General features: G+C 41.4%; 1 protein-coding gene across 4 annotated transcripts in view; it reads right to left on the minus strand.

Annotated features, from left to right (window-relative positions):
- Positions 1-535: 535 nt before the first annotated feature.
- IKZF2 (IKAROS family zinc finger 2) overlaps positions 536-27,220 on the minus strand; it is a gene marked incomplete at both ends in the record, with an annotated part of 107,613 nt that continues 80,928 nt past the window's right edge. For 2 of the 4 annotated variants that reach the window (XM_080632029.1, XM_080632026.1), the window contains 3 exons: positions 536-1,260; positions 6,897-7,040; positions 14,482-14,619. In XM_080632029.1, the coding sequence (XP_080488155.1) occupies positions 536-1,260; positions 6,897-7,040; positions 14,482-14,619 (1,007 nt within the window). The remainder of the gene's footprint in view (positions 1,261-6,896; positions 7,041-14,481; positions 14,620-27,220) is intronic. The other 2 variants (XM_080632028.1, XM_080632027.1) reach the window with 1 other exon arrangement.

The following is a 27,220-nucleotide window of genomic DNA, read 5'->3' on the forward strand; positions in this document are numbered from 1 at the left end:
TTTGCTTTAAAAAGAATTGTTCATCCTGCAGAATAAAGATCCCCCTCTCTCCTCCAGCCATCGAAACCCCGCACCGTATCTACACGTTTGGAAAAGGCTCTCCTCTGAAATGTTTCTATCTATTCGTCTGCAATTGTAAATGAGTGGCATCTTGTCAGGACTTTAAAGCACCTAGCAGGGTGAGTGATGTCCCAAAACAGGACATGATGTACAGCTGATTGATACAGAAACAGGCCGCCTTTGAATTCCCACTGAAAGCGAGGTGGGCCACTCACCAAAAAGTGATGGGAACAACAAACCCCTCTTTTATCCCTTCCCTCTCTTCTTTCCATTCTTAAGCTGGGCAGAGCAAATGAGGTTGGGTCCACAAAAAAATAAGGTTAATAATAATAATAATTAAACAACAGCAACAACAACAACAGCAACAACAACAAAATAGGTGTCTCAATGTCTGAGGAAAAGTGGGATTGTAAGTGCAGTATTTCTTCATGTGCAGTTCTTCTACTTCATACAAGTCCCCTTTGGATGAGAAGGCCTAGTGGAATGTGTGCTCTCCTCGGACTATGTGTGATGAGAACTCATAGCGGTCCTGGCTTCGGTAGCCACAGATGTTGCACTCTAGTGGGTCCCGGTAGCCATGGCAGCCCATGTGGATGGTGTACATGACATGGTCCAGGAAAAGGACGCGACAGTGCTCACACTTGAAAGCCCTAATCTGCTCCCCTTCTCCGTTGATGACCTTGTAGATATCCTTTAAAGAGCCCTTAGAAGCTTTTGTGGCATCCAAAACCTTGGTGTCCTCCTTCATATAAGCTGGGCTTGGCTTTCTCTTGGGATTTAAGGCAGAGTTTCCTTGGTAGGACTGGCGGTCTTCGTGGCTGCTCTCTGAGTCAGTAGAATCCAGGCAGCTATTGCTGGGGGAGCCCTCTCTATCCTGGGTTCGACTCTTTGGTCTGATGAGGGAGATCGGGCCATCCATGTTGTTCTCATGACTGTCAGCTGTTTCCCTGCTAATGGGCCTTTCTATCCTGTTAGGATGATAGACCTGAGCATAAGCTGAGCTGATGACGGGGGCCACCTCTGCAATTGTGCTTGGTGTGTGCTGCATCAGGGGGTGAAGTGCCTCAGCTCCAAGGTAGGTGATTGCATTGTTGATGGCTTGGTCCATCATGTGAGACTGCATCAGCTCAGCCTCCTTCTCATAGGTTAGGTTCATATCAAAGGGAATATCTGGATAGCCAAATCTCATAAGCTTTTCACCTAAGGGACAAGAGCAAATCAATGAGACAAATCAACGTAATCACTCCAAGGCTTCACTGTAAAAGGGGTAAGTGAGGGGAAGAATTTCACTCTGAAATTCACCCTGACTTGGGGCAAAATTCATTCCTGAGTCCCAACTTAGCCTCCTACTTTACAACTGGCCTTCTACGAAGTTTCTGTCCTGAGATGGATAAAATAGCAACTTCACAAACAACTTTTTTTTGTTTTTAATTTCAGGTGAAGCACGTGATTGCAGTGACTTCCTGACCAATTGAGTTTGCCTGCACTTTGAGTTAGGAAATACACATTAACTGGTAAAAAATGGGATTGAACCACCAGGGTCAATGAAGCTTTGCTGGTTTATACCATTAGACATAGTCTCCCAAAATTAAAGGAGGCAGTGCCACACGTCCCCTGCACTCTGAGGTGCCTCATACATACCTTACAACAGGTCTGCATAGCAAGAAACCTGAACAACAGGTACAGTGGCACCTTTACAGCTACAATATTTAAATCCTTCAACCGGCAGAAGAAATGTCAGTAAAATGAGACAGAAGAGAGCAAGTAACAAGGAGCCCTGGGGGCTGATCTGCCATCTCACGGTCAAGCTATGGTATGTTTGTAGTTCTCCCCCACAAAAAGATCCTATCCCAATATTTTGGTCTGAGAAAAAGCCAATAGCGACCACCACAGCAGTGCCTGCTTAGGCAAGAAAACAAAATAGAGAAACCACAATCTATAGCTTAGCATCTTTGGTAAAAGGCAAAAGCAACTTTAATTGACACAGGTTAAATAAATACATAATGATGATGAAGCTAGCTCATGCGAAACCAAATTCACATCCTTGTAACTTTTTTAAATCAATGGCATTACTGATATGCTGGTAAATTATGCTAGTTGTAGGGTTACCTACCTATCACACCCCTCCTTTGAAGTTAACAATTTACCACTACTTCCATCAGGGCTCAGCTCAGCAGCACTGCTTTTCCCATGATGGCTTCAGAGTGTCAGTACAAGGAAAGTTCATATAACAGCAACTCTTTTTTAAATAGAAAAGGTTGTATGAATAACTAGATGTATAGGATATGCATGCTCATATGTGTTCACAGACACAAATATTAGCTAGCTGTTGACAGTTAAATTTTTAAGCTGATAAATGATTTTGGTTTTCATTGTCTTTGTTACTTTTCACTGCCTTGGTACATAAACCCGTACTTTCTTCAATAGCATAAGCTAATACATTCAAGGAGTCACTTCAGACAACAGGTTTGACTATCCAAGAATTAAAGAACTCAAGAATCTTCTATCACCTTTTGCCAAAATTGCTTGGAACAAAACGTGTATAAACCACCATAAGAAAGAAGCAGAACTGCAATCCCAAATCTCTTCCAAATAGCATTAGTACATTTCAACATAGCTATCACTCAGCATTTTATTCTTGACTATAATAATTCATTCCACTTAATGTGGCTTATCTTAAAATCATGCATAAAGAAATAATTTAACATTACCCACAGAACAATCATGTTATCCTTGGAGATGATGCACTGCTTTTTGCTTGGGAACTTAGTCCTGATTAGGAAAGTAATTAAATGCAAGTCTAAAGTGAAGCACATAAATATTCCTACTCTCTTCAGCAACCCTGCTCACATGCTTCTGATTAGACACCATGTTCATGTACCTCACTGCGTTTCCCTATGGTTGGCTGTGGGAAGCACAACGTAGAAAATTATTTCTTTGTTACACACAAGGCATTTGGAGAAAAATAGGGAAGGAAGGACAGGAGCAAATGGTCCTAAAGCAATGGCCTCCCTGATCTAACATGATGTAATGGTGATTTTTGCCATCAAACATCCTCTTTTCAGTGGTTCTGCCATGGGCTGGCAGTCTCGCTGACTGTGATGCCTGTCCTGCCACTGATAGGACGGACAACTCTGTAATGGGAGGTGGCTCCAGTCTCATACGAAATTAAGCAGCTTCTCTCCAAGTGGGGTCAAAGTAGGACTGGAGGAGAGCTCCATGAGGCAGATGGGGACGGCTCCAAGAAGCAGATGGAGTCTTTGCCATGGTGGGAAGAAAAGGAATGACAATGGAAAAATCCATTGGTCCCTGTCACCTGCTCTGGCCACCGATATCATTCCTGTGTTTGAATAAAGAACTGGATCTGGTGAGAGTCTGATCCAGCTGCCAAACATGCTGTCAGTCTTTTGTAGGCTATACAGATCAAGAAATAATACCTGTTCTTTATGGACTACTTTTATGAATGACACAAACCCGATTTTGATTCCTTCTGTCTTCCACGTTTAGTTACTCCAGCACAGACAGCAGAGTAGAGAAAACTGTAAATTGTCAGTGACCTGAATTATTCATTCCTTTAAATATGAACTGGTTCCAAAGATGTCAGAGTCTTAGAAATTGAGCGTGACATAAAAGAGTAAAATAAATGATCATGTGGGGAGGAGAGGGTGTGAAACAAGAGATCTCAGAAGAATTAACAAACCAGTCCAATGTGGTTTTCAATTTTAATTCCTCTTTGGCCAAATCTGCACTTAAAACTAATCAGACTCATATTTTAATTTTTGTGCAAGATTATGCTCAAATTCTACTTACGCTTGGCCCTACAATAGTAAAGTAGAAGAAGAAACATTCTCCACTGAGGTCATCTTGTTGTATGACAGTCAAAAAAACCTCAAAGCAGGTATGTGAAGCTACATCAAAGCACACAGACACAAATGCCCTGTGATACCTGTAGACCATCTTGTCGAGTATCTACAGCAACTGCAATGCCAGACACTTGGGAGAAAGATGCAGGAAGTCTTGGAAAAAGCAGTTACAGAATTTACCACTAGGTAAACTTCTTTCTGACCCCCATTAACTAGAAGTTGACTCTAATTTTGAAGCTGGTTGGTCTTCATCTGTTCTGAAATGCCTGTGTATTTTTGATTCTTACTATAACAACCATGGTCTTATCTTAAGCCACATGAATGTCTTGTTCTGTATCCTGCTAGTTCTTGACAGCTCAGTAACACTCTGCGAGAGTAAGCACCACGTTCAAACCAAAAATATGTGAATCTGCTTCATGTGATCAGCTTGACAATGGTTACTTTCAATTTCACTAGGGCGTGCTTCTCCCTTCATTGAAAGAAGTTATACTTTCTGCCTCGACTGTTTTCAACAGGTTTGGTAAGACCTGTATCTCAACAGTGGATATATAACCAAATCTCTCATTCAGAAATTAACTCTATTTGCTGTATGCTGCTCCCTTTCCTTACCTTCTGAAATTTCAGCCACAGTAGAGACTGTGGTCCAAACCCAATGTCCCTTGGAGATTGCTGATCAGAAAGAGCAGTGAAGTATTGATAGATGTAGCATGCAAAGATTTTAGCTTATGCTTACATGACCTTCTCATAAACACCATTAAGTTGTTTTGGACATGTGCCACACTTGCAGTAGGCACAGGAAAATTTCCTGCAAGCGAGAGAACCATTACAAGTTCTTCCTGATAGAGCTGAACAATTATTTCATTGGGGAGAAAACGGGAAGAAAAATGAGGTCATGGTGAAAAAAACAATAAAGGAACAAAGTGGAGACAGCTGTTATTAATTTCAAACACTGCGATGCCATGAAAGATCAGAAAAGGCAGAAAAATAAGAAACAGTAAATACTAAAGAGGACACTTTTTCCCTACAGCTGGATCTGGATAAAAAGCTGCATGTCACATGAAACCCTGAATTCCCAGCCCCAGAAAATGGAATACCAGAATGATTTGTTACACCTGTAGATGAAACAAGTTTATCTAACAACAAAGTAGTATACTCTACTGAAGAGAGTAATAATCTGCTACAGCATATCTCAGGCAAGGATTTCCAATCAGTTGAGGTAGGTTTGTAATGAGCAAACTATACCGTTTATGGGAGTAGGTACACCAGGATTTAAGGGAAGAAAGCAAGGTCTCCAGCCCTCACAGATTAAGTCTCTTGCCCCTCCAAAGATAACCTTGAGAGGTATTGCAAACAATTCTGTTCACATGTGGGCAACCTGGGGGGTGGGAAAGAGTGAAAGATGTGAACAGCCCTTCTTCATTTTGAGGCTGTAATATTTCTGAGGTCTGACAGTTTAAATGTCAGCCTGGTTAACTAGTATCACTGTTGATCACAACCTGCAAGAACGTACAGTACTTGCTGAGACAACATTAGGGAAACTTGCTACGATGGGGCCATGTTTATAGTCTCATGAAGCTGTATTTGGCTTGTCAATAGAGTTCTGCTCCCATTTCCCCCCTCTTCAACACTGTTGTCACAGCTGCAAATTAAATGAAAATATAAATCCTCCAGTTCTCATCAGCTAAACAGTAATCCATTTCAGACCACTTTTAAAGACAACAGTCTAAGGATTAAGCTTTTATATCAGAAGGACTAATTACAATACAGGAAACACTGACATCCTCCAGCTTTTCTTGTGTGGGTTGGATTGTTCCTGACCTAACCTTGGCTTAGCACTGATACTTGGGAATGGTCAGATGACTGAGAGCAGCCAGGTCAGTGTGTCAGTGCCCCCCAGGTGAGCTGCTGCATGCTGCTAGCCCCCTGCTATTCAAAACCATGTGGGTTAGCTGAAAACCACCTTCAGTGGTGATTTAACAAATCCATCTGAATCTGCATTTAGCTGAGGGGCAGCAACTTTTCTAAATGGCTGTGTTAATTGCTTACAGCGCACTGATCCTCTCTCCGTAAGTGTCCTCAGTGTAGGTAAAATGACTATATGACAGCCTTAAATTTTGTACAACTGTCCTTCCAGGGAGTGAGCGTGGAAAATGCATATTACATGACTTCGGAGTCTAGCAGCATACACTTACCCCAAATAATTCTATGTCACAGCTCCTCTCCTAAGAAGTTTAGCACTGCCTCAGTGGCAGTAAAAAGAAGCTTTAAGTTACCACTCAAGCCAAGTAAAATTCCCCATACTGTCTCCTGTTAGAAGCTGAACAATTTTAAGATGTCAAGACACAAAGCAAGACATGAATTTTTGGCCTAGGAGTCTAAATTTGGTAACAAAAAATCATCCAGTGGTTTATATTCATGCCTTAATAAGTTTGTTGTGTGCAGAACACTGCACTTGGAGCAAGCAAAGGAAGTTTTGTGATTTTACTTCCTCATGCTGGTATTATTAGATTGGTTGTTACCAACTCTCAAGAATGTAATACAAGTTACAAGTCTTGAGATACTTGTTTGTTTTTTTAACACACAAACATATAGAGATATATATATGGAGACAGCTAATTATATGAGAATCTGAGTTTTTATTTGCTGGGGCAAGGACAAGTCTAAATCTCAAAAAGGGCCAGAGAAAAGTTTAAAAAAACCCAAACCAGCCTTGAGGCACAGTAAAAAGCTCAAGATTTTCTAAACCGTTTTCATTATTCTGGGCACCTCACTTTCGAATCCTCTGGGTTGGTAAAATTAATTCAATCATTTTCAGGATTTCTTGCAGCTATTTAACCATCTCCATTGTTGTCCTTCCCCATCATAACCAAGTTCTGAGAGCACTACTTTTCCCCTCCTTCTTTTGGCTATTGCAAACAACAAGTAACCTATACCTACAGACTAAAAATAATAAAAGGCGTATTTCAAGCTTACCCACAAACTTCTGTGGGGTGGAGCTTTTACGCTTTCCCATGTTGCTTGTCAGCTTCTCTATAACAGCAGGTCTCTCAAAAGGCACCAGAGAAATATTGTTGTCCATCACAGGCTCTTGTTCCTTACAATCTTCCATAGGAGGTACTACATAAAACCAAAAAATCACATCAGACAAGTCTGGTCTACACTTCACAGACAACACAAATCATTTGAGCCCTGCTGATTGCCCAGCAAGTGTAACACAAAGTAAAGCAAGGTGCAAGGACACACTGGGCATCAAGACAGCGATCACATTTAAGCAGAGCCACATTTACAAAATGCCTTTCTTTGGGACCATCTTACTTAGCAGAAGCCTTAAGCATTTACTAAAGGACTTGATTTGTTCTGAATACTTAAGGCACCCAGTGAGGAAGGTACACTTCTGAAAACTCACTCTGTAGATGACATTTTCTATTACTTTCCCTTCAACATCGTCACCTGTTGCCAATGTAACTTCTTTATTATCATTCTTTGTGTAGTCCTTTAACTTCATGCTTATCATAATGCATGCTTACCATTCTTATTTTCTTTATGCACTAATCTCAATGACTAAAACAACTACAAGGCATTGATGACTTGTGTTTCCTGGGCCTGGCTGTGCATTCCCCAAGACAACAGCTTCCCAAATGAAGGATCTGTTCATTAAAGTGTGTCTTCTCATTCTATACATGAGATTGTAAAATCAACAGACACTGAACCGGAATTACAGGACTAACATTGTATGGAAATTCCCTTCAGAACCACTTGCAGAAACTATCAATTTTTTGATTAATATATGACTATAGTCATAGGACAAGGGGTAATGGGTTCAAATTTAAACAGGGGAGATTCAGGTTAGACATAAGGAAGAAATTCTTTACATTATGAGAGTGGTGAGGCACTGGAGCAGGCTGTCCAAGGAAATTGTGAGTACCCCATCCCTAGCAGTGTTCAAGGCCAAGCTGAATGAGGCTTTAGGCAACCTGGTGTAGTGGAAGTATCCCTGCTTACGTCAGGGGGGTTGGACCGAGAGGATCTTAAGGTCCTTCCCAATCCAAACCATTCTATTATTCTAATATTTTATCCCTTCAAACAAGACCTAACAACCTGTGAACACAAGCCTTCTGTGTCTGTCTTCACACTTTTTGGGATCAGCAGGGAGCATTCCTGTGCTACCAATGTTAGGTGAATGCTCACACATTGTCTTCAAGACAATAAAAAGAAATCGGTGACCCGTTCTGTCTTTACTCATTTCACTCTTTGTTGCTTGTTGGGTTAGGGAATAAGGTGCTAGAGCAAAAGAAGGGTAAGAATAGCACAGGCTTCTCACCAGGGGAGTGACCAACCTGCACAGGGTTTTATGTCAATTGCTGACATACACAGCTACTCACTAAATACCTACCAAGTACTCCACGTTCGCTGAACAGCCAACACCATCTAAACACCAAGAAGAGGCAGTGGTACTATGCTGCAAGATCAGGCCCAGAGAGTTTGAGTGTGAATCGACGTGTACCTCTGCTCTGCTGCCATGAATTTAATATATGGCCTAATTGTCCCTCATACACCTTCAGAAGGTAACAAGAGAAACTTGAGGAGAATCAGACACTGGCCCATGTGCTAATGGGAAGGTTGAGGTCCAAAAATTATTTCAGGAGAAACTGGGATGACCTTGCACAGAGTTCCTACCATCTGTAAACAGTGAGCAACCCACTGCATTCCTTGCATGAGATAAATCTGCCAGTGGTCTCAGGTGATATTGCAGAGGTAGCAGAGGAGGACTGAAACCCATGTCTTCTGCTAGTCCTCCTCTGGTCTCTCACCTTAGCAGCCTTATGTGTCACAGGCAGCTTTTCCCTCAGACTGTGCCATAAATGAACACCCCTAGCCTACTTTCCTCCCAAGTAAATTTACTACCTTAAGGATTCTAATATGGAATAATCACTCCCCTGTTCTTAAACAGGCAGCTGTTTGCTAGCACATAATAAATGAAAAATGGGGTGATAAAAGTCTTGTCTTTGCCTTCTTTCTAGTAAGGAAGAGCAAATACCAGGCAATTACAAAAAAGAGTATCTGCTCAGGTGAACTTCTCAATTCAGACATTCATAATAAGAAAACATCGCAATTTTTTCATTTTATTCCATTTGTGCCTCTGCTGCTATGGAAAGCTGAGTTCTTTGAGACTTAGAATCTACCATATGCTATAAAATGATTTACTCTGCTGCTTTTTTATTTGTACAGGATGCTCCCCCTGAGAAACACAATGGTATCTCATTTACAAGGCAGTCCTGCTGGCGTCAGTGAAAGAAAGGAAGAAAAAGCATAAATATGAAATGAATCTAATGTTGCAACAAAATGGGATGCAGCGTTCAAGTGACCTAATAAATGCCCAGTGCAGACTGGGAGGTCTGGAATACTCTAATATCTAAGGCTAAATTTTTAAGGTTATTTAAATACCATGCTTGGGCAGGAGCTATCTGCACTAGTTCTACACAAGTATTTACCAAGGAGATTTGGGAAGAAAGGAAAGATTATGTCTGCTGATTTTCAGTGGGAACTGGCATCTGACTGTCCTTTGGCTTACCAAAAACCAGTGTATGTGTGCACATGCATGCACGCTCTGTGTGAAACCCTGGATCCCTGCTCAGTGGCAATACCCATCCTCACTGTGAAGGGCCAAGTCTGCAGGTGAGTGCCACTTCAAGGACTTCCAGCCCTTGGTGTACAGGACTTATGAGGCTGGTTGTGGGGAGCTAGGAAAGTGCAGAGGGCTTTAAATCCCTCCTAGGAAGACCTGCTAAAGGCACATTGGCTTTATAGGACTGCACTTGCCAACAAAATCAATTGAAAACCTCCTGATTACTTTCACAGTCGCCTGATTAAGCCCCAAATGTAGTGACATTTGTATGTCTTATAGCAATTAAGTAATAATTAAATAATTCTACTGTTGGGCATATGTGTGTAAAATTGCATATACAGAATTTGAAACCTTTCTTCCATGAAAAATGAATAGTGCTAAAAAAGACATCTGCTCTTCTCTAAGTCAGGCAAAAATTCTGCTTGGACTCCTTTAAAAAGTAAAATCATCACCAATAAAAGCATTTTCTTTTCTATCTTTCATGCTGAAAGATCGTTTTCCCACCTCAGGACTCAACTCTATAATCCAGGGCATGGCTCTATTTCAACCGAATCACGCCAATATTTCTGCTATGATGGGACTATGTTACTAGAATGTGTTTTGTGATATAGATTTGCTGGGAGAAGGGAAAACTAGAAACAGTTGAGTTTCTGAAACCATTTAAATTGCATGCAAAACTGGACCAAACAGGTGAGAAGTCCCATTTTAGAAACCCAAAGAGTTAAGCTAAAGCTCACATCCTCAACTCTAGATACATTCACTTTCTTTTCAATTTAAAAATATACAAATGAAGGACAAATAGCCCGGCCTGCACTTTTTTTTTTGTCTTTCTTTTCTTGAGGAAAAACAGAATGAATGAAAAAAGAGAAAACCAAACAGATCACACACAGACAGCAGTTATCACAAATCAGCTGCTCTGTGGTAGAAGCTCATGTGTAGTAAATGCAATTCCTTTTGTGTCGTATTTCATCATATTTCATTACCTTGGTAGTGGGAGCTACTGAAGAACAGCTGACACGTTATAACTAGCTTTGATACAGCGACTTATTTTATGCCTTGAACTTACAGTCTCAGCCCCGGAAGGTTTTTTTATTCTAAAAGCCAAGCACCTAGTCCATGAAAAGCCCGCACTCAAGTACGTTTCTGTTCAAGGATGCTCGCGATCAGCTATCAGGGTGCACTCCTAGATAGCCCATGCAGATGTTCACCATCTTTTCAATTGCAGTTAATGTTGCTTCTAAGCCCAAACTCTCAATTCGCTGGAAGGCCTTCACAACAAAGTCTTCATTTTCCTGAAGATACTGGTCTTTCAATCATAGTGCTTGAAGTGGCTCTCTTAGATTTTGCTTCTTAATTTGTAAGAAACCACACATACTATTAAAAAAAGTTTTATGCTGTTTCAGTGAGGAAAGAATAGGGAAAAAAAGAAGCAAGAAACATACCCAATGTATGTTGTGCTGATAAATACTTTTGTGAGCAGACAACAGACACTGGGCTAAGTCTCAGCTGGTATAAATTAGTATTACTCCATCAACTTCAATTTCCTTTCCTAAGCTCACAATATTGCTATCAAAAAAAGTGTGTGTGCACAGAGAAATGACAGGAAATATTCCCAGGGACCCTGGTGTGAAGCCTCTTGTGGGACCAGCATTTTAATGATGTTTTAAGCAACTATTTAAGAGGGAAGGACACAAGGCCATTGTGTGTTTTATGTAGAGCTGGCCTTTGAGCTTCACATAGCCTAGGGCTAGGCTTCTTTCTCCTTCTCCTAAAAAGAGTATGCTTCTCCACTCCACTTTAAGAATTTCCCTCGGCTTTTTGCTTTGTGAAGATGGAGAAGAACATGTAACTGGGTGTAAACCACAGCTAGCCTTCAACACGTCTCTGTTTGTTCCCACAGAGGTCATGTTTTTGGCATTCAGACACTGTCACTTTAGTTACCTCCAACACGCCGTTAGCTACGAGACCACAGACTAATTCCTACCTCCGAGGACAGCACTGCCAAGTCAAAAATTGCCAGGAAAGTGGGAGCTCTCTTGCAGCAGCCATCGGGCTGAGCAGGGAACAGGCCATAGCCACAAGGAGGGGCAGCTCAGCAAGCAACCAGCACCCTGCAAGAGGATGGAGAGAGACCCGGAGACTTCTGCATTCCTACCCACACACTGAAATTAGCCCTCCTTCCTCACCTGTTGCTTCCTCCTGTGGCTTTAGTTAGGTGATCTAGCCATCTGCAAGATGAAGACCTCATCAAGCCACAGAGAAAGCACCCAATGAGATGTCTGTAGCATGCCTGTAAACCCATCAACTTGAGCACTCAAACTGTCTAGAGGATTGTTCCAGTTTTCTGGAACAATTCATCTCCCCAGAAATAAGTTGGACTGATGTTAAATGTTGGTTATATTGGTTGAGACTCAGCACAGCTGCCTGCATGCTTAAAGCACAATGCCCACACAGCTGAAAAATTCCCACCTCTACCTATTCTGTGCATAATGGTGAAGTTGTGACCAGGAGCCACACCAAAATGCATTCAGAAGCTTCAAAACACTCAGCAAGAAGAAAATACTTAAAAGTATTTGGAAAAAAGAGTTAGAAAAAAATCCTAATGTGATGCAAAATCAACCAATCATCAAAATCTCCAAAGCATACACTTATCCTCAGCAATAGCCTTTCCATGTGTGAGATGGGAGAGAGGAAAATCAGTCCATTTTTCAGCATTAGATTAAGACCTAACCTTAAGTTGAGTAATCATTTGTATTCTCCTCCCTGCTGACTTTGTAGTGCCAGGAGAAAGGACTTTGCTGCAGACATCTACAGGTTGGTGCTCACGATCCTCTCTCCCATGCTGAGCTTCACGGGTGGGAGTGATGCTGGGACGTGAGGTGAGATTTGTTCCTGGTCCCAACTGACTCTGGAGTTCCCTATTGCTGCCTGTCCTTGCTGTGCCCTCGCTAAACAGCTAAACAAAGACAGTGGATCAAATATCTCCTTAAACATTCACCAAGGGAGATTTAGACATATTTGCCCGGAGGAGAAAGAGGCACTAGTTGAATTCAAAGTGCTGTTTTAAGCTAATTTTGTTGAGAAAAGTGAAGTGGTTGTGTGAACATTTCTATTTTAAGCCTCAGCAAAGTCAGGCTGTAAATAAAAGAACTGTCCACATGGGCTTTGCACTGGTTTAACTTCAGCTGGTAGAAAAATCAATGCAAGATCAACCGTTCCAGCTTCTCTGGGTAGACAAGGCTAAGGACTTACCCTTCTTGTCATAGCATTAAGCAACTTAGAAAAAGCTTTAGCTTTCCTCAGAAGTACACTATCAACAAAAGGAAACCCAATTTTAATATATAACTTAATAAAACCCAGAAGTTGAGTGGAATTTGGGAAGATGCTCCGCAACATGATCTCTAAAGCAACCTGGCTGTCATAACTGCATTAGCCTTCTGTTATCCCTCTAAAGAAAGGCTGACTGAAATCACTGGGTAATAAAAGACAAGCACACCCTCGGAAAGAGTGTGTGTTCTGTGGGGAATGCAGTTGGTGGTTAAACTCCTACTATCAACTAACCACTCCATCCACCAAGCACACAACAGGTACCTGCAAATAGCAAAGCCCTGAAATCAGTTTTTCCACTGACTTTTACAAGTGTAAAGTCAGGCCTAAAGCATATGACCGCTAATTTCAACGTTTTTAAAGTCATCCATTACATTTTAAACGTTGACTTTAGTCTCCAGGGTTTCTACAAAGATTGTAATTACTTAATACAGCTGTATGAACCTTTAGGCAATATGTATTAGATATATTTAGAATGCCTTTATAGGATTTAATTCTTCATGGAAAAATACTCTAATTTTTCTTTTCGTGATCTTTTTCATCAGAAAACATTCCATATTATTCATGCTGAACGGATTTTGTTTCAGCTTGTACTTTTAGGTTTTTAGAAATGACCTTTCAGAACTTTTACATAATTAATTTCCAAATGAAGACACATGACTCCACTCAATAACAAAAAGCAAAATAGGGAGAGAAAAAAAAAAGGAAACATTATTTTGCCTTTTCATTTACCTACAATCTAACTTTTGGTATTCTTAGGTATATGGTAATCTTTTATCAAAATGGAAAACATGTACTTTTTGTATTTTCTGATTACGTACCAAACATCTAAAGACAACTTTTAAAAGTTAAACGATGCTCAGTTTTAGAACGGTTTCCAAGCCATTAATTTTGAATGAAACTGTAACAATTTATGGATAACAATCATTTAGCATTTAGAGCTACAACCCTGCAGTCTGAGACATCATGCTCATTATCCACACTGATAGCTACAGAAAATTCTGAAAACGAATTCATAGAGTTTGACATTTCTTGCTTGCAACAATCTTTTTGGCAATCTTCAGTCTTTATGTATATTAACACATGCAGTGTTAGTTAACATATTAATACTAACACATGTAAATGCATATAAACATTTTTGGGGGGTTATAATTACTTTCATCAACATTGCTGAATTCCATTCTGCTCTGGAGATTTTTGTATCTACCCCTCGCTTTTTTGGTGATATAATATTAGAGGGAGTAGAAAGAATGACTTCTGAATACCTCCACCGTCCTTACCTCCCATGAGTTAATTTTTAGGGTAACTTTATACAGATGACTGTTTCATTTTCATGTTTGCTATTTATGCATACTAAAAAGTTAAATACTGACCGAACAGCAAAACCATTGCTATTAAACTGGACAGAGGGAGGACTTTAGCCCATTTTTTCTCCTCCTGCCTATCTGGGCATAACCTATCTCTAAAACGGAAATGATGCAAAGATGGAAGTGATGCAAAGATGGAAGTGATGCAAAGCTGAAAGGAAGGAAGAAAAACAGATGGAAAAAAACCCTCAAGGGGTGCTCCAAGTCCAAGAGACCTCAAGAGGCAGTTTCCACCCACCATGGTGACTCATGACCTGCCCAGCAGCCTCCATACTGACATTCTGCAGATAATTGTGGCAGCGTTCCTTGTGCTCCTCCAGTGAACTGCGCTGCTTGTAGCTCCGGCCACAGTAGTTGCACTTGTGAGGCTTCCCCACTGTGGAAAGAATGAGAGTGTCAGGTCAAATCCACTGCAACCCACTTTTACTATCAACAATCGCACCTCTGCAACAAACCACTCTTGTGATGGAAAGACACCTTAGAAAGGTTACTCAAGTCCCAGACCTTTTTCCCAGCCCCATTTTCCTGCCACATACACCTCCTCCCACCTGATGGGTACTTTGCCCCATCCCTTTTTCACACTAACATGCAATATCAGCAGAAGGAAAAAGAGGCGGACTTGCTGGTTGCAAAGCAAACAGACGACAAGAGGGGAAAACAAACCAAACAGCTGAATCACACCCCAGCACTGCCTGTGTGTCACCAAGTCTTGTGGGAAAGAAACTTCTGAGACACTTTGCCCACCATACCAACAGTTGCATTCACTAAAACGAGCTGCCCCAGTGGCCTAATTCTGCTCCCAACTGTGAGGAAATGCATTACATAGCCCAGAGGAGTTCTTTCATTAAGAAAATGTTGCCAATATTACTAAGGGAAGATTGGAAATGAAAAGATAACAGAAAGTAACTTTGGTAACAGGACTGTCACATGCCAGAACTGAGCTTCCACCAGTAATTCACAGAGACTGGGTAATACAAAAATATATATATTTTATATATATATATAAAAATAGAATATAGAAGGCCACGTACAATAAAAATCAAGCCACGTGAATATGATTTGTAACTCGAATTCCATTTTTTTTGTTTCACTCAGCAGCATTATGAACAAATGTTAAATGCCTCTTAATACATGCAAAACCTGGCACCAGATTCTCATAAAGTATATCCTCTTCATAGCGTGTCATTAAGAAACCACAAGAATGGCCTAACCCAAGGCCAGAAAGCTAGCCAGAAGTGTATTTTGCCAAGCTGTGCTAATAAAGGCTTTTAATATAATTTAAACTTGTAGAACATGAACATTTATTCTGTAATAACTAAAGAGCTATTAAGTCAGTACTGTAAGTCTAGTAAAACACCGTCGGCTGTGATTTTCAGAGCTGGCTGAGCGATGGGGAAGGTCAAACTTCTTCCAGAGTTCTGAAGATCTTAGGTAAGAATTTTAGTTTCCAGCCAGAGAAATCGAGCCATCCTTTGCTGGATAATATACGTGTTTCTATTGGGTTTCCCCCAATACTGAAAGCTTTTCACGGTCATTTACTTAATGAAATCCAAGCTGTACTAATTACAGCCAAAACGTACTGTCACCACTGGGATGGAGAAAACACAGAGAAAACTCATGTGGGGAGAACACCCGTAGCCAACAAGAAGCTGGGCAGAGGGCTCCTAAACACAAAAGTCCCAGTGCCAGGGAAACTCTCTGGGGCCTCTGCAGCAGTAGCACATACCACAGTGCGTGCCCCACATCACCCATACAATGGAAGACGAGAAAGCCTGAGCCTCTAGTATCAGAGTTGGTCAAAAAGCTTCAAATGTTTTCTGTCTCTGAAAAAAGGGGTTTGATGAACTGAACACGCTTGCAGAAGTTTCTGTTTTTCTCAAAGAGTTTGTGCACGCAAGCTCAGTGACAAAACCAAGTTTTCCACCAGGAAAAGACAGCTGCTTTTGTTCAGCATCCAAACTGTGGATTGATTTTTTTCTTATTTCTTTTTAATTTAGAGATAAGGCTTATGCCCAGGAAAATAGTGCCTTACTCCAAAGAGTTGTTGTGGTCTTTATTTTATTTTGCTCACTACCTCACACTGTTGCTGCAACTGGCGCTGGCACTGGAAATCTCAGTGGAGGCCAAGCATGAGGCTCATTATCATTCCCAGAGTAATTGCCCTTGATGTGAATGATCTGGATCAAGCCTCAGCTCTTCAACATAAACCAGCCATTTCATTCTAGAAGCACCTTTAGGAAAACACGCTAGCGGCTCCCTAGGATAGACTTTTATCATCACCATCACAATGCTTCATCATGCATCTAGATGGCATCAATGTCTGTCAGCCTGATGCCTTTATTAGAAGCTAACTCCTTGTATAATTCAAAAAAAATCCAATGCAATTGAAGGCATTAAGCTAACCAAGCTGAAGCAGGGTTGAATTAGCCCACCTGGTTTGGCTACACCAGGTTATGTAGCAACTTAGATAAACTGTAAGACACAAGGGAAAGGGATGATGCCTTTCAGCTATTCAAGAGGCAGCTATAATTAATCAAATATATTGTCATTTAGCACAGAGAAACATTCTGTTACAAGCTCCCAGTACAAAAAACCGCATAAAATTGATTCAACAACCGAAAAAAGGTTTGTATGACACCCCTTGAAATGGTTGCTTCCTGCATTGCAACAAAGCAGACACTATTTACACACAACGGGGCTGAGCTTCTCCAATTATATCTAGTATGGTCAGCTACCCAAATTCCATCAAAATTCAAGGTTCACAGAGATGATAAAAGCTAATGATAAAGGCACAATTTCTACAGGCAATGTGGGATGTGCAGAACAAAACTCCCCAAGGAAAGAAATACTCCAGCACACGCTCTGCCTCCTCTGGGAGAAGATAAGAGAATAAACAACATGTGACAAATGTTAGTCATGTTGCCTGTTACACAACTGGAAGCTGCTCAGACACACCTGTGAGGAACGAAGTTTGTGAGCTCCAGTTGAGTAGGACTGAATACAAGCCCCTTGGGTTCATTTCCAAATTCTGTCCCTCCTGCTCTACTGACACAGTCACGTCAGAGGCCCAAACCTGTAAAATCCGATTGTACAGGGATGCTGGAACTAGATAATTTTTAAGGTTCCTTCCAACCCAAACCATTCTATGTTTTTTACTATAAAATTACACAAAGCGACTGTGTTGCAGTGCCATTGATCAGGTCAGACCACAATGGAATCAGTTCTGATAGCAGCAGTTTGTGTCACCAGCAGTTCTCACAACCTGTTTGGCAAGAGGTGCAGCTGGCTGAGATAGTACTTACAGTCTGGATTTTATAAACCCTGCCATTGTGACAAATGTCATGTCACTGAAATAGCTGCAAATTTCCCCTCGTGTTCTCAAATTAGCTAATGACAAAATACATATTTGTGGACATGAACATTACGAGTGGGTGTACCTTTTCCTGTGTTTCATATTACAGAATCAAAGAATGGTTAGGTTTGGAAAAGACACTACGATCATCTAGTTCATATTACCCAATAGAAAGCTGTAGAAGTGTATTAGAGAATTCAACTCCAGTGATTTCCTCAACAGCATTCTTTGTTCCACATGGCAGTCATGTGGTTTCATATGGTGGTTTGCTAAGAGGGATTTCAAATATTGTATAGTGGGTAAGCATTAATAGCCCAAATTTGCCTCCCAAAAATGTGACTTTGCATGACTAGTCGTGGTCTGTAGGCCATTGACTTGAAGGCAAAGAGCTCAACAGTGCTATTGCCCAACAAAACCCTCCCTAATCCCCCACTAAAGAGAGTTCTTTCCATCATAGAGCCATTTTCGCTGTGAAGCCACTCAAAAGTTTGCCTCAACTTGCTTGGTATGAAGCCGCCTTCTCCAAGATCCTCACTGAAGACCATGGTACACACCACCACGTTTGGCACTGTATGTAACCACCAATGCCAATGATAGCGGCACCCAAGCAAAATCAGTTTGGAAATCCCTGGCTTGGGGTAATTATTCCTTTATCACCTTTTCAGAGTAAGCAATCAGATAAAAAATTACCACCACTCATTCTCATAGAAATGACGCGATTCAGTGAAAGCAAACAAGGCCAAAATCTTGAGAAATCTTCGATCTATTGTTGAACTGGGAAAGACCAGGGCGCGGGGCAAAACCCAGCGGCCATACCTATGAAACAGCTAACTTGAAGAACATTAAAAAACACTTTACATTTCGTACTGAAATGTCAGAATTTCCACGCATTTAAACTCAGATTTGTACAAATGACAATGTGGCACAGAAAACCCACAGTGGAGTCTCAGCCTCAAATGGAAAATATTATGACAGTCACAGTGAAAAAGACATTTAAATTTGAAGTACGATTTTTACCATGAAACAGGTAAACCACTTGTCGAAATTCACAGAGAAATGGAGTTTGCTTGTGAAATTAAAATGCTCATGTTGAGGGAGGAAAGAGGATAGGAGGAGGAGATAAAAGGCAAGGCGTTTCTGAGTTAGGAATACTTTGAGTCCTGTGGGGCAACTTTGATAGCTGAGAAGTCTGCGTGCAGTGACAATGAGATGATGTAACTCTAAGGCCAATATTCAAGACAGAAAGAAGACTTGGTCCTAGGGAAACTTCTTTAAAGTCATAAAAAAAGGTCAGCGAAAGAGAAAGAGCCCGTAAGGCATTTGCACAGCATTTTGTTCTCAAAAGAGATGGGAGTGCATAGCAGAATATAAAGTAAGTCAAAGAGAAATAACAAGGCATCCCAGGTAATACCTTGCAATAAGCATATAACATGAGAAAGGCTTATAGAACAGGTTAAGAGCAATGATACGCTTTGCTGAGCTAAAATCTTGTCTTCCGTAAGACCAACGACAAAACACGCATGGATTTTAGCAGTCAGGATTAACTACTCCCACATTTCCCTATTTCAAGCACCATGTTTTCCTAGGCAGCAGCGCCGAGCAGACTCCTTCCAGTCCATCTGCCCATGTCCCAGGTTCCTGTGACTGCTCAACCACTAACAGCTCATAGAGGAAAGGGCATTACTATAGCTGTATGATGTAGGGCAGCCCAGCCCAGGGACCAGAGACTTTGCACTGAGGTTTGCACCAGACTTTTATTACTTTTGCACTATTGCCCCATGAGGGCCTTAGAAAGGAAGCCAGCCAAGGAAGCCAGAACTAAGTGGCCACCCGACGTAGCTACTTTCAGTTTGAGGAAGTCCCTTCGATAGGAGCACACCAAGAGTGACTTATTTCTATAAAATCTGAATTCCCACTCAGCCCCCAGCACCTCAGAGCTGGAGGAAACCCCAGTACTCTCCAACTGAAGCTTTCTGAAGCAGCATCAAAGTTGTTAAAATGTTCCACTATCTGAAGGGGGCTTACAAGGATGCTGCAGAGGGACTCTCCATCAGGGACCATAGTGACAGGACAAGGGGTAATGGGAAGATTTAGGTTAGATATAAGGAAGTTCTTCCCAGTGAGGGTGCTGAGGCACTGGCACAGGGTGCCCAGAGAAGCTGTGGGTGCCCCATCCCTGACAGTGTTCAAGGCCAGACTGAACAAGGCTTGGAGCAACCTGCTCTAGCGAAAGGTGTCCCTGCCCATGGCAGGGGTTGGAACTGCATGAGCTAAATCCATTCTAGAATTCTATGATTCTTTTGGGCTGAAACTACACCTATCAGTGAGGCTGCAGAATCCATTGCCATGATCATAACCAGTATTAATTCCTTATTTCTTCTTTCTTCCCTAAAACAGGAAGCCCCTGGCAAGCGGAGCTGTTCTGCGCTTACATGGTGCCTACTACAAAGCAGCCCTTTTCCTTCCATGAGACTTATCAGAGTAAGATCAGTTTTAATACAGAGGTAGGAAGTATGATTAAGGCACTGGGCTGGGGCTAGGGAGCGTACAGTTCACCTCTTAGTTACGCTACAAATTTTGTGACTGCAGGCAAGTTATTCTGATTTCCTGTGTTTTAATTATTCATACGTATGATTAAGGTAATAATTCCCTTCTTCACAGCATGTAAATGAATTCATGCACTTTGCCAGATGCACAGAGGCTCATTTGGTGAAGTTCACACAACTAGGTAAACACAGAAAAATGCGGCCTGTATCTCTACTGAGAAATTAAGGACTTAATAATACACTGTGATTTTATTAGATATGGGAGTGAACATTAAAGAGCGGGAGGAGATATTAAAGGATGGTGCACAGTAGAGGACCAAGCAGGAATAAATTAATCAGGAAAAAAAAATAGGTGGCACAGGAGGCAATGTGTAGGCATAGTGTCCTTTCAAGCCGTGAGATGGTCAGCCCAGGAAAGGTAAAATGCCTCTGAGCTTAGTGACATTTAATGCCATACAGGACAAAAAAGAGAGAGTGTAACAGTCAGAAGGAGGTGGATATAACAACTGCTACAGTCCTGCCCACCTCCAGCTTCCCTGAGCCAAGGAAGCAATTGCTGGAGCCGCGGAGGACCAAGGCAGCGCTGAGGTTCCGGCAGGAGGGTTGAGGCTGCAGAGACATAACACAGTTCGCTACTGTAATTAAACAGCACATTTTGGCTTTTCTAGAGCTGCCCAGCTCAAAGCTTCACACACAAAAATATTTACATGAATAATAGACCCCTGAATGAATTAATCACAAAAAAAATTACAGTGAGACCTAAGCCCATGCTGGCTCTGAGCAGCACGTAGCTTTGCAAAGGAAACTGCCTCCCACTCTGATGCTGTATCTTGCTGCTGTGCTTAATGACTGTAAATGTGTTCATTGAAATTCATGGGGGCTCTTTGATTCGTTGCTTTTTTTTGCCTGAGAGATTACACACACACACACACACAATAATGGGTATATACTGGTGTTCAGAAATAACAGCAAGCCCCACAGCTAACCCAAGACTGTCCAAGACAATCTGCACGCAGAAGTCACAACATGCAAACGTCTAAAATAAGGCTTCAGGCTGCTAGAGCGCACACACACACAGACATGCAACACGCAGCATCAAGTCCTTCCACTTCTGAGTGCCCAACCTGTGGCATCTTAAAGCAGTCTAATTTTCAGAAAGAATCAAATCTCTGAACACATTATGAAAACTGGCTTAACCTTTTCATGCTTGCCAGTCCAAGCAGAGGCAGCAATATGTGGGGTATATTTCATGGGATGCAAATGAGTTTCTGGACCTCATGGAGTTCTGATGTCTCCATTCTACAAAACCTTTTAGATTATCATATTTTGGGCCCAAGTTTTAGGTTTCATAAGGTCACGTGGTAAAGGATGGGTTCACTAGATCATGTGGTAGAGGAGATCCTACAGATAGATCTGTGCTTAAAAAGGTTTCTGGACACTCTGGATTCCTCAAAAGGTTCAAAACCTAAAATGCAGCATTACATCAGAAAAAGGCTACATACATGCCATTAAGCAACTAGTACTTTCTTGACTTAGATCTTGAAATACAGCACTTGACTCACTTCATGACCTCGTGGCCCAATGTCTCTTAGTAAAGATTATTATCAATTGCCTATTGATATATATGTGGCTGTTCAACAATTTGTGAGCCTCCCAGCACATGAAAAATGGCTTGTCCTGACTTTTTACACAGCGGCAGTCAATGAGAAGTTATTTCTGTCGACAACTATCACACACTATTACAGAAGCCCTATACAGCTAGCACTGAAACACCACTAGATACTTGCGGTACATGAGCACAGTAAAACAATGGCAACACATTGCACCTACACACCCTTTGTTTCCTAGCTGTGCTTGCCTTTCCCATAAATATCTCCAGGGCACAAAACAGCAGCCTGACACCTGCATCTACCTGCCAGTTTACGGTACTGTAAAATAAGCAGCTAGCTAGAAATACTGTACTAGTGTGCAGTCCTCCCTTGATCTTCTACACCAAGCAATGTCAAACATCAGATTATATGTGAACTCTGAGGACGTCGTACAGGCTACATTTTGGCTAGAACAGACCCACTAAAACATGAACACATGGAGAATAAGTAAATACGCTAGTCAGGAGAATCTTTCAATCATCTATATCTTCTCTATGCATAAGCACACAGCCAGAATCTAGTGTAAACCAGTAAACATGAGTGCTCATGTCCAGTAGCTAAGGGGTTGGGGTCTTTATTTGCACCTTCAAGATGTTTCTGCCTGCAGCCTTTTATTACTTGAGTAGTTTATTACAATTTATCTTGCAGCGATTGGTGGCTCTGTTATTTAATCTGATTCATCAGATTGTGTTTATTTATTAACTGCTCTGCAGGATTTTACAGATAAAACAATGTTCCATTCTGCCATAAGGGTTATAAATAAGTAGGTGGCATTTTTGTGCCAGAAGTTTAACAAACAAACAAACAAACAAACTAACTCCTGTTTCACTGGCACAGTCACAGAATTACTGAAATCTCCCTAACAGCCCTGATACTTGCAGGGCTCCTGCCACAGTCTCACATCACCTATTAAATAATTAAAACCAGAAAAGCAAGAATCTCACACCCCATTTCCTCCCCTTGCAGCACAGAAGACAAACAGTTCACTTTGTAGGTTTTTATTTTGTATCTACGTATGCGTCAAAAAACAAAGGAAAACACACCTATGTGAAACCATGCAAATAAATTACATACTACATCAAGGAAAACAAAGATAAGGACACTAAAGTTGTACTTAGTTCTGAAAAAAGATGACATTCACGGCTGTTTGTTACAATTCCATGTCCCAAAAACATACATTGTGCTATATAGACACTTTCCTCATATAATCCTCTTGGCTTACCTTTATTTCTTTCAATATAAGAGCTTCAAATCTGCAAAAGGCACCTGACAGTCATTTTTTACCTTACAGTAATGGCAATGGGGCTTTCACATTCCCCCCTGGATATATGTGAAAATTCCAACTGCAAATGTTTTGCACTTGTGCTGTGAGGCCGCTGAACTGGGTGCCTTGTCCTTGTTCTATACTAGCGCATCCCAGTCCTCCAGGCACCCCAACACTGATGGGATTCCCAGGAATTTTATGCAGACTCAGAAATGGTTAAATACTATTAAAAAGGGACTCTGTTTAAATAGCACTCTGATGGTGAGATAAACCAAGAAAACCCAGGAAGTCCACAAAATAACTGGGGGTTTTATCACCTGGCTAACTTCAAAGTCACTTAGAGGCAGCCAGGTTTACTGCAACTTACTTTTAAAGGTGGAGAGGCCCTGCAATGAATCTGAGAGAGGAGCCTTCAGAAAGGAGCCTCCTCCCTACAGTGCCTCCATGCTAACTGGTTGTGGGTGGGAGCAGGCTTAAGATGAAGGTTAAATCTTAACTGTATGTACCAGCTCTGTACTTTCCACTCCACCTCAGACCTTTAATGTCATATTAAACTTGACTTGTATAAGCTGAGGGTTAACTGGTTCGCACAACAAACCTTACAAAATGTGCTTGTTTGCTTCTCTTTATTTTAACCCTGCTCCAGCAACAGAGCAAATAGGAAAAATTAAAACAAGTATAGGTTGGTCTGCTGTTCTTCTCTGCCCTGTCCTGTTTGCTCCCTGTCGATGTCACAGCGCAGCAGGAATTTAAGGAGGTGACTGGAGATCCCACACGTCACTACAAGCCAAGCTTCGACTGCAGGTGGAAAGGAATAGCTCACACACTCAGCACAGGGCGTGGGTACCCTGGTGCAGATCAGGAATGCTGCTGGACAAACACTCCCTTGAGAAGAGCTTTTGTTTGTTTTGGGGTATTTTTCCCCCCTTTGAGCAAAACAAATGCAGATGTCAGGCCAGATTCACAGGTAGTATCAATGGAAGCAACAGCCTGAAGTCACCTGCGTACAGTTTGTGTTTATTTCAAGTGCAGCCCCTTTGCATATCTTTCAGAAGTCCTTTAGCATCATAAAGCAAACAGAATCCATTAATTACTTGGAGCAAGCAAGTGCCAAACATAGTATTACCAGTTATTTTATACTATATAAACAGAGGAAGACAGAGGGAATACATGGCCTTTAACTTTCCTAATGAGCTAGTTTTCTTCTGCATAAAACCTCTGAACAGTTATCCCTAGTTCGTTTCTTCTCATCCCATGTCAATGAGTTCCACTGTCCCACCAACATGCTTCTACATGAGAAAAAGCATTTCTTTAGCACATGACACCATTCTATTTTATGTCTCATATTAGGAGATAAGAACATGCTCCAGGTTCCCTTTATGTAAGTAAGTTTTCCCTTTTCTTGTTACTGTCAGAAACAAAGTTTTGGAAACAGACTATTAACAGTAAGCTGTCACGAAGATAATAGTGACATGGGAAGAGCAATACTGACAGCTCCTCTTCTTCCCCAACCACTGAAGTTGGGAGTTTTCACTTATTTTGATCAAGGCTAGAAGTGAAGGGAACCTTGCTTCCAAAACCAGGTCAGGCTGTGAAACTAATGGGCTCCTTTGGGACATGAACATTTTTATTCATACTTTCCTTTCTGCCCAAGAACCAGTGTGGCCCATGCCTTTGTCACCCTTGGAAAGATCTGCTCTTCAAGCATGTGGTTTTGTCATGCCTTGCACAGATGTCAAATAAGGTCAAAGAGATTGAGCTGACTGACTCTTTTTACCCAGGCAGTTTTCCTGCCTCCTCCTATTGCTCTCTGCCTGACAACATATATATTTACCACCAACATTACAGAAGAGCTCGAAATGAGAGTGGGACTTTTCTCAAGCAGACAGTGCTGAGCCAAGCTGTGCTGCATACTTTGTAAAACCTCATATGCTTAAAGGCTCCTCAAGGATAAAGGGGTTCGGGCCAGTTTACTGCTCCCAAATGCTCTTCCCATTTATTCCAGCTTCACCAAAGCAAATGAATCTGCTGCCACCAGGGCTGGACAGATGCCACCTTTCCACATTTGTCACCAACACTTGTGGGCTTCACTGCTCCACGTTCAAAATTAGCCATAGTATTTGGCAGGGGGAAGACAGGATCATTTTGTATGAAACCAATTCTTAGCAAAACAACAATTAACAATAAAGATATCTTTTAAAGGATGACGGCATCCTTTAACTCTGGGAGATGAATCTGGGATACTGGGCAGCTTCTGTTCTAGCACAAACCTCTGCATCAACTGTATGTCTGACACTGAAGCTGCATTAATCTTTAGTGGGTAATAGAATTCAGCAATTCCAACTTCCAGCAGGAAAGATTTGGGGTTTTAGGGTGTTTCTTTTTTGGTGCAATTAGTTTTGCACTGCAAGCCCACGATAGATTCAGAAACTGTTATTGTGGCTGAAAGGGAGGCAGACAAAATGAAAGGAAATTAAATATGGGTGTGAAATTAAACCAAAAAGAAGAAAAAGAAAAGAAGGAAAGAAAAAGCAACTGCTTGGGCTGAAAGTAAAGCCAGCAAAGCAGGACAACGCACAACAGAGCTCTCTCAACATCCAGAAATACTTTAAAAAGGTTTCCTGTAAAAAAGGGGAATTTAGGAAACTCTGAACACACTTAACTGCATTCCTTGCCCGAAAAAACCCTCCCAACAAAATAAAAATTCATACTGAAGGCTCCAGTAGGCTATTTAAACTAGCTGATTTCTCTTCGAAGTCTGCATCAAGAGTGAAAGGGTGTTAAATCTTCTCATTTCTCAATACCTGGGAGAACAAAACTATTTTTTTCTCAGTTTCTTACATCTATTTTTTTTATTTACTTTGTGTGTGAAGAGGCTTGAACCAAGTCAGCAGATGGGGATTTAGGATGTCTGGATTCATTCCTATCTGCACACCGATGTCTCAAATGCCTTTGTCAAGTCCCTTTTTGTCTGTACTAGATGTATCCTGTGAAGAAGGTAGCTCTTCCTGTTTTCTTGTCTTGGGATTGAACCTTCTGAGAAATGACTGTGTCTCACTATGAGTTATATACTCCCTGACACAAAATGGCCCTTTAATTTCTCTTCACCAATGGTGCAATCCTATTCAATGGACTGCTCACCAGCCAGATCAAATCAGTCCTGGACTTGATGCTGCACAGGGCAGAAATCTCATGCAACTCAACCAACACCATACTTGCAGTCTCCTGAAGCTGGTTCATCATTAGCCCTTGGGAAAAATTCATTGCTTGTAGAGACCAATGATATGAACACATAATGGAGACATTTGACACAATATAGCTAACGTGGACATTTTACTGTGACATGTATAAGTCAAACAAAGCACTTTTCTTGGTGGATGATCTATTCTTTGAAGCTGAGCACCTTCATTCCAACAAAACATGTCAAAAATCAATCTGTTGATGCTGCTTGACGGAAACATATCTATGGATATTGAGACACGCTTGCTTCTACAGTGTTAACCAACACCTGCAGTTTCATCCTAAGTCAGATACAACACTATGCTGTTCTTCAGCTTCCAGCTCCCAGAGTCAGTTGACCAAAGGGAAAAGTTAACCTGTGTGTTTTCCCCCTTCCTCCCCACTCATAAAACAAATATCATAAGTAAAAAAAAAGGCTAATTTATCACGTTTCACTCTCATTTCTAATTATCCATGAACTGAGGGGATCCAAATCCATCATTTTTCAACTCCTGGGGGCAGAAATACATTGGTAATGCAAACTCTGAGGAACCATGCCAACATCAGTGGAGTTTCTTCAGATTAGTACAACTAAAATTGGTATCAAAAGCTCAGTCATTTTGTTCAAAATCACTTTTGTGAACCACCTATTTTCCTACTGGAAATTTTCCACTTTCCAGTTATTTTAAAATCCAGAGGAGTTAACATGGCTTTTCTTTGTAAATATGCTCGCTCTTACAGAATCATAGAATGGTTGGAAGGGACCTTAAAGCTCATCCAGTTCCAATCCCCTGCCATGGCGCAGGGACACCTTCCACTGGAGCAGGTTGCTCCAAGCCCCTGTGTCCAACCTGGCCTTGAACACTGCCAGGGATGGGGCAGCCACAGCTTCTCTGGGCACCCTGTGCCTCAGCACCCTCACAGGGTAGAGGCTCCTGCCTAAGAGC

Source organism: Psittacula echo (genome assembly GCF_963264785.1).
Source record: "Psittacula echo genome assembly, chromosome: 20".
Taxonomy (NCBI): domain Eukaryota; kingdom Metazoa; phylum Chordata; class Aves; order Psittaciformes; family Psittacidae; genus Psittacula; species Psittacula echo.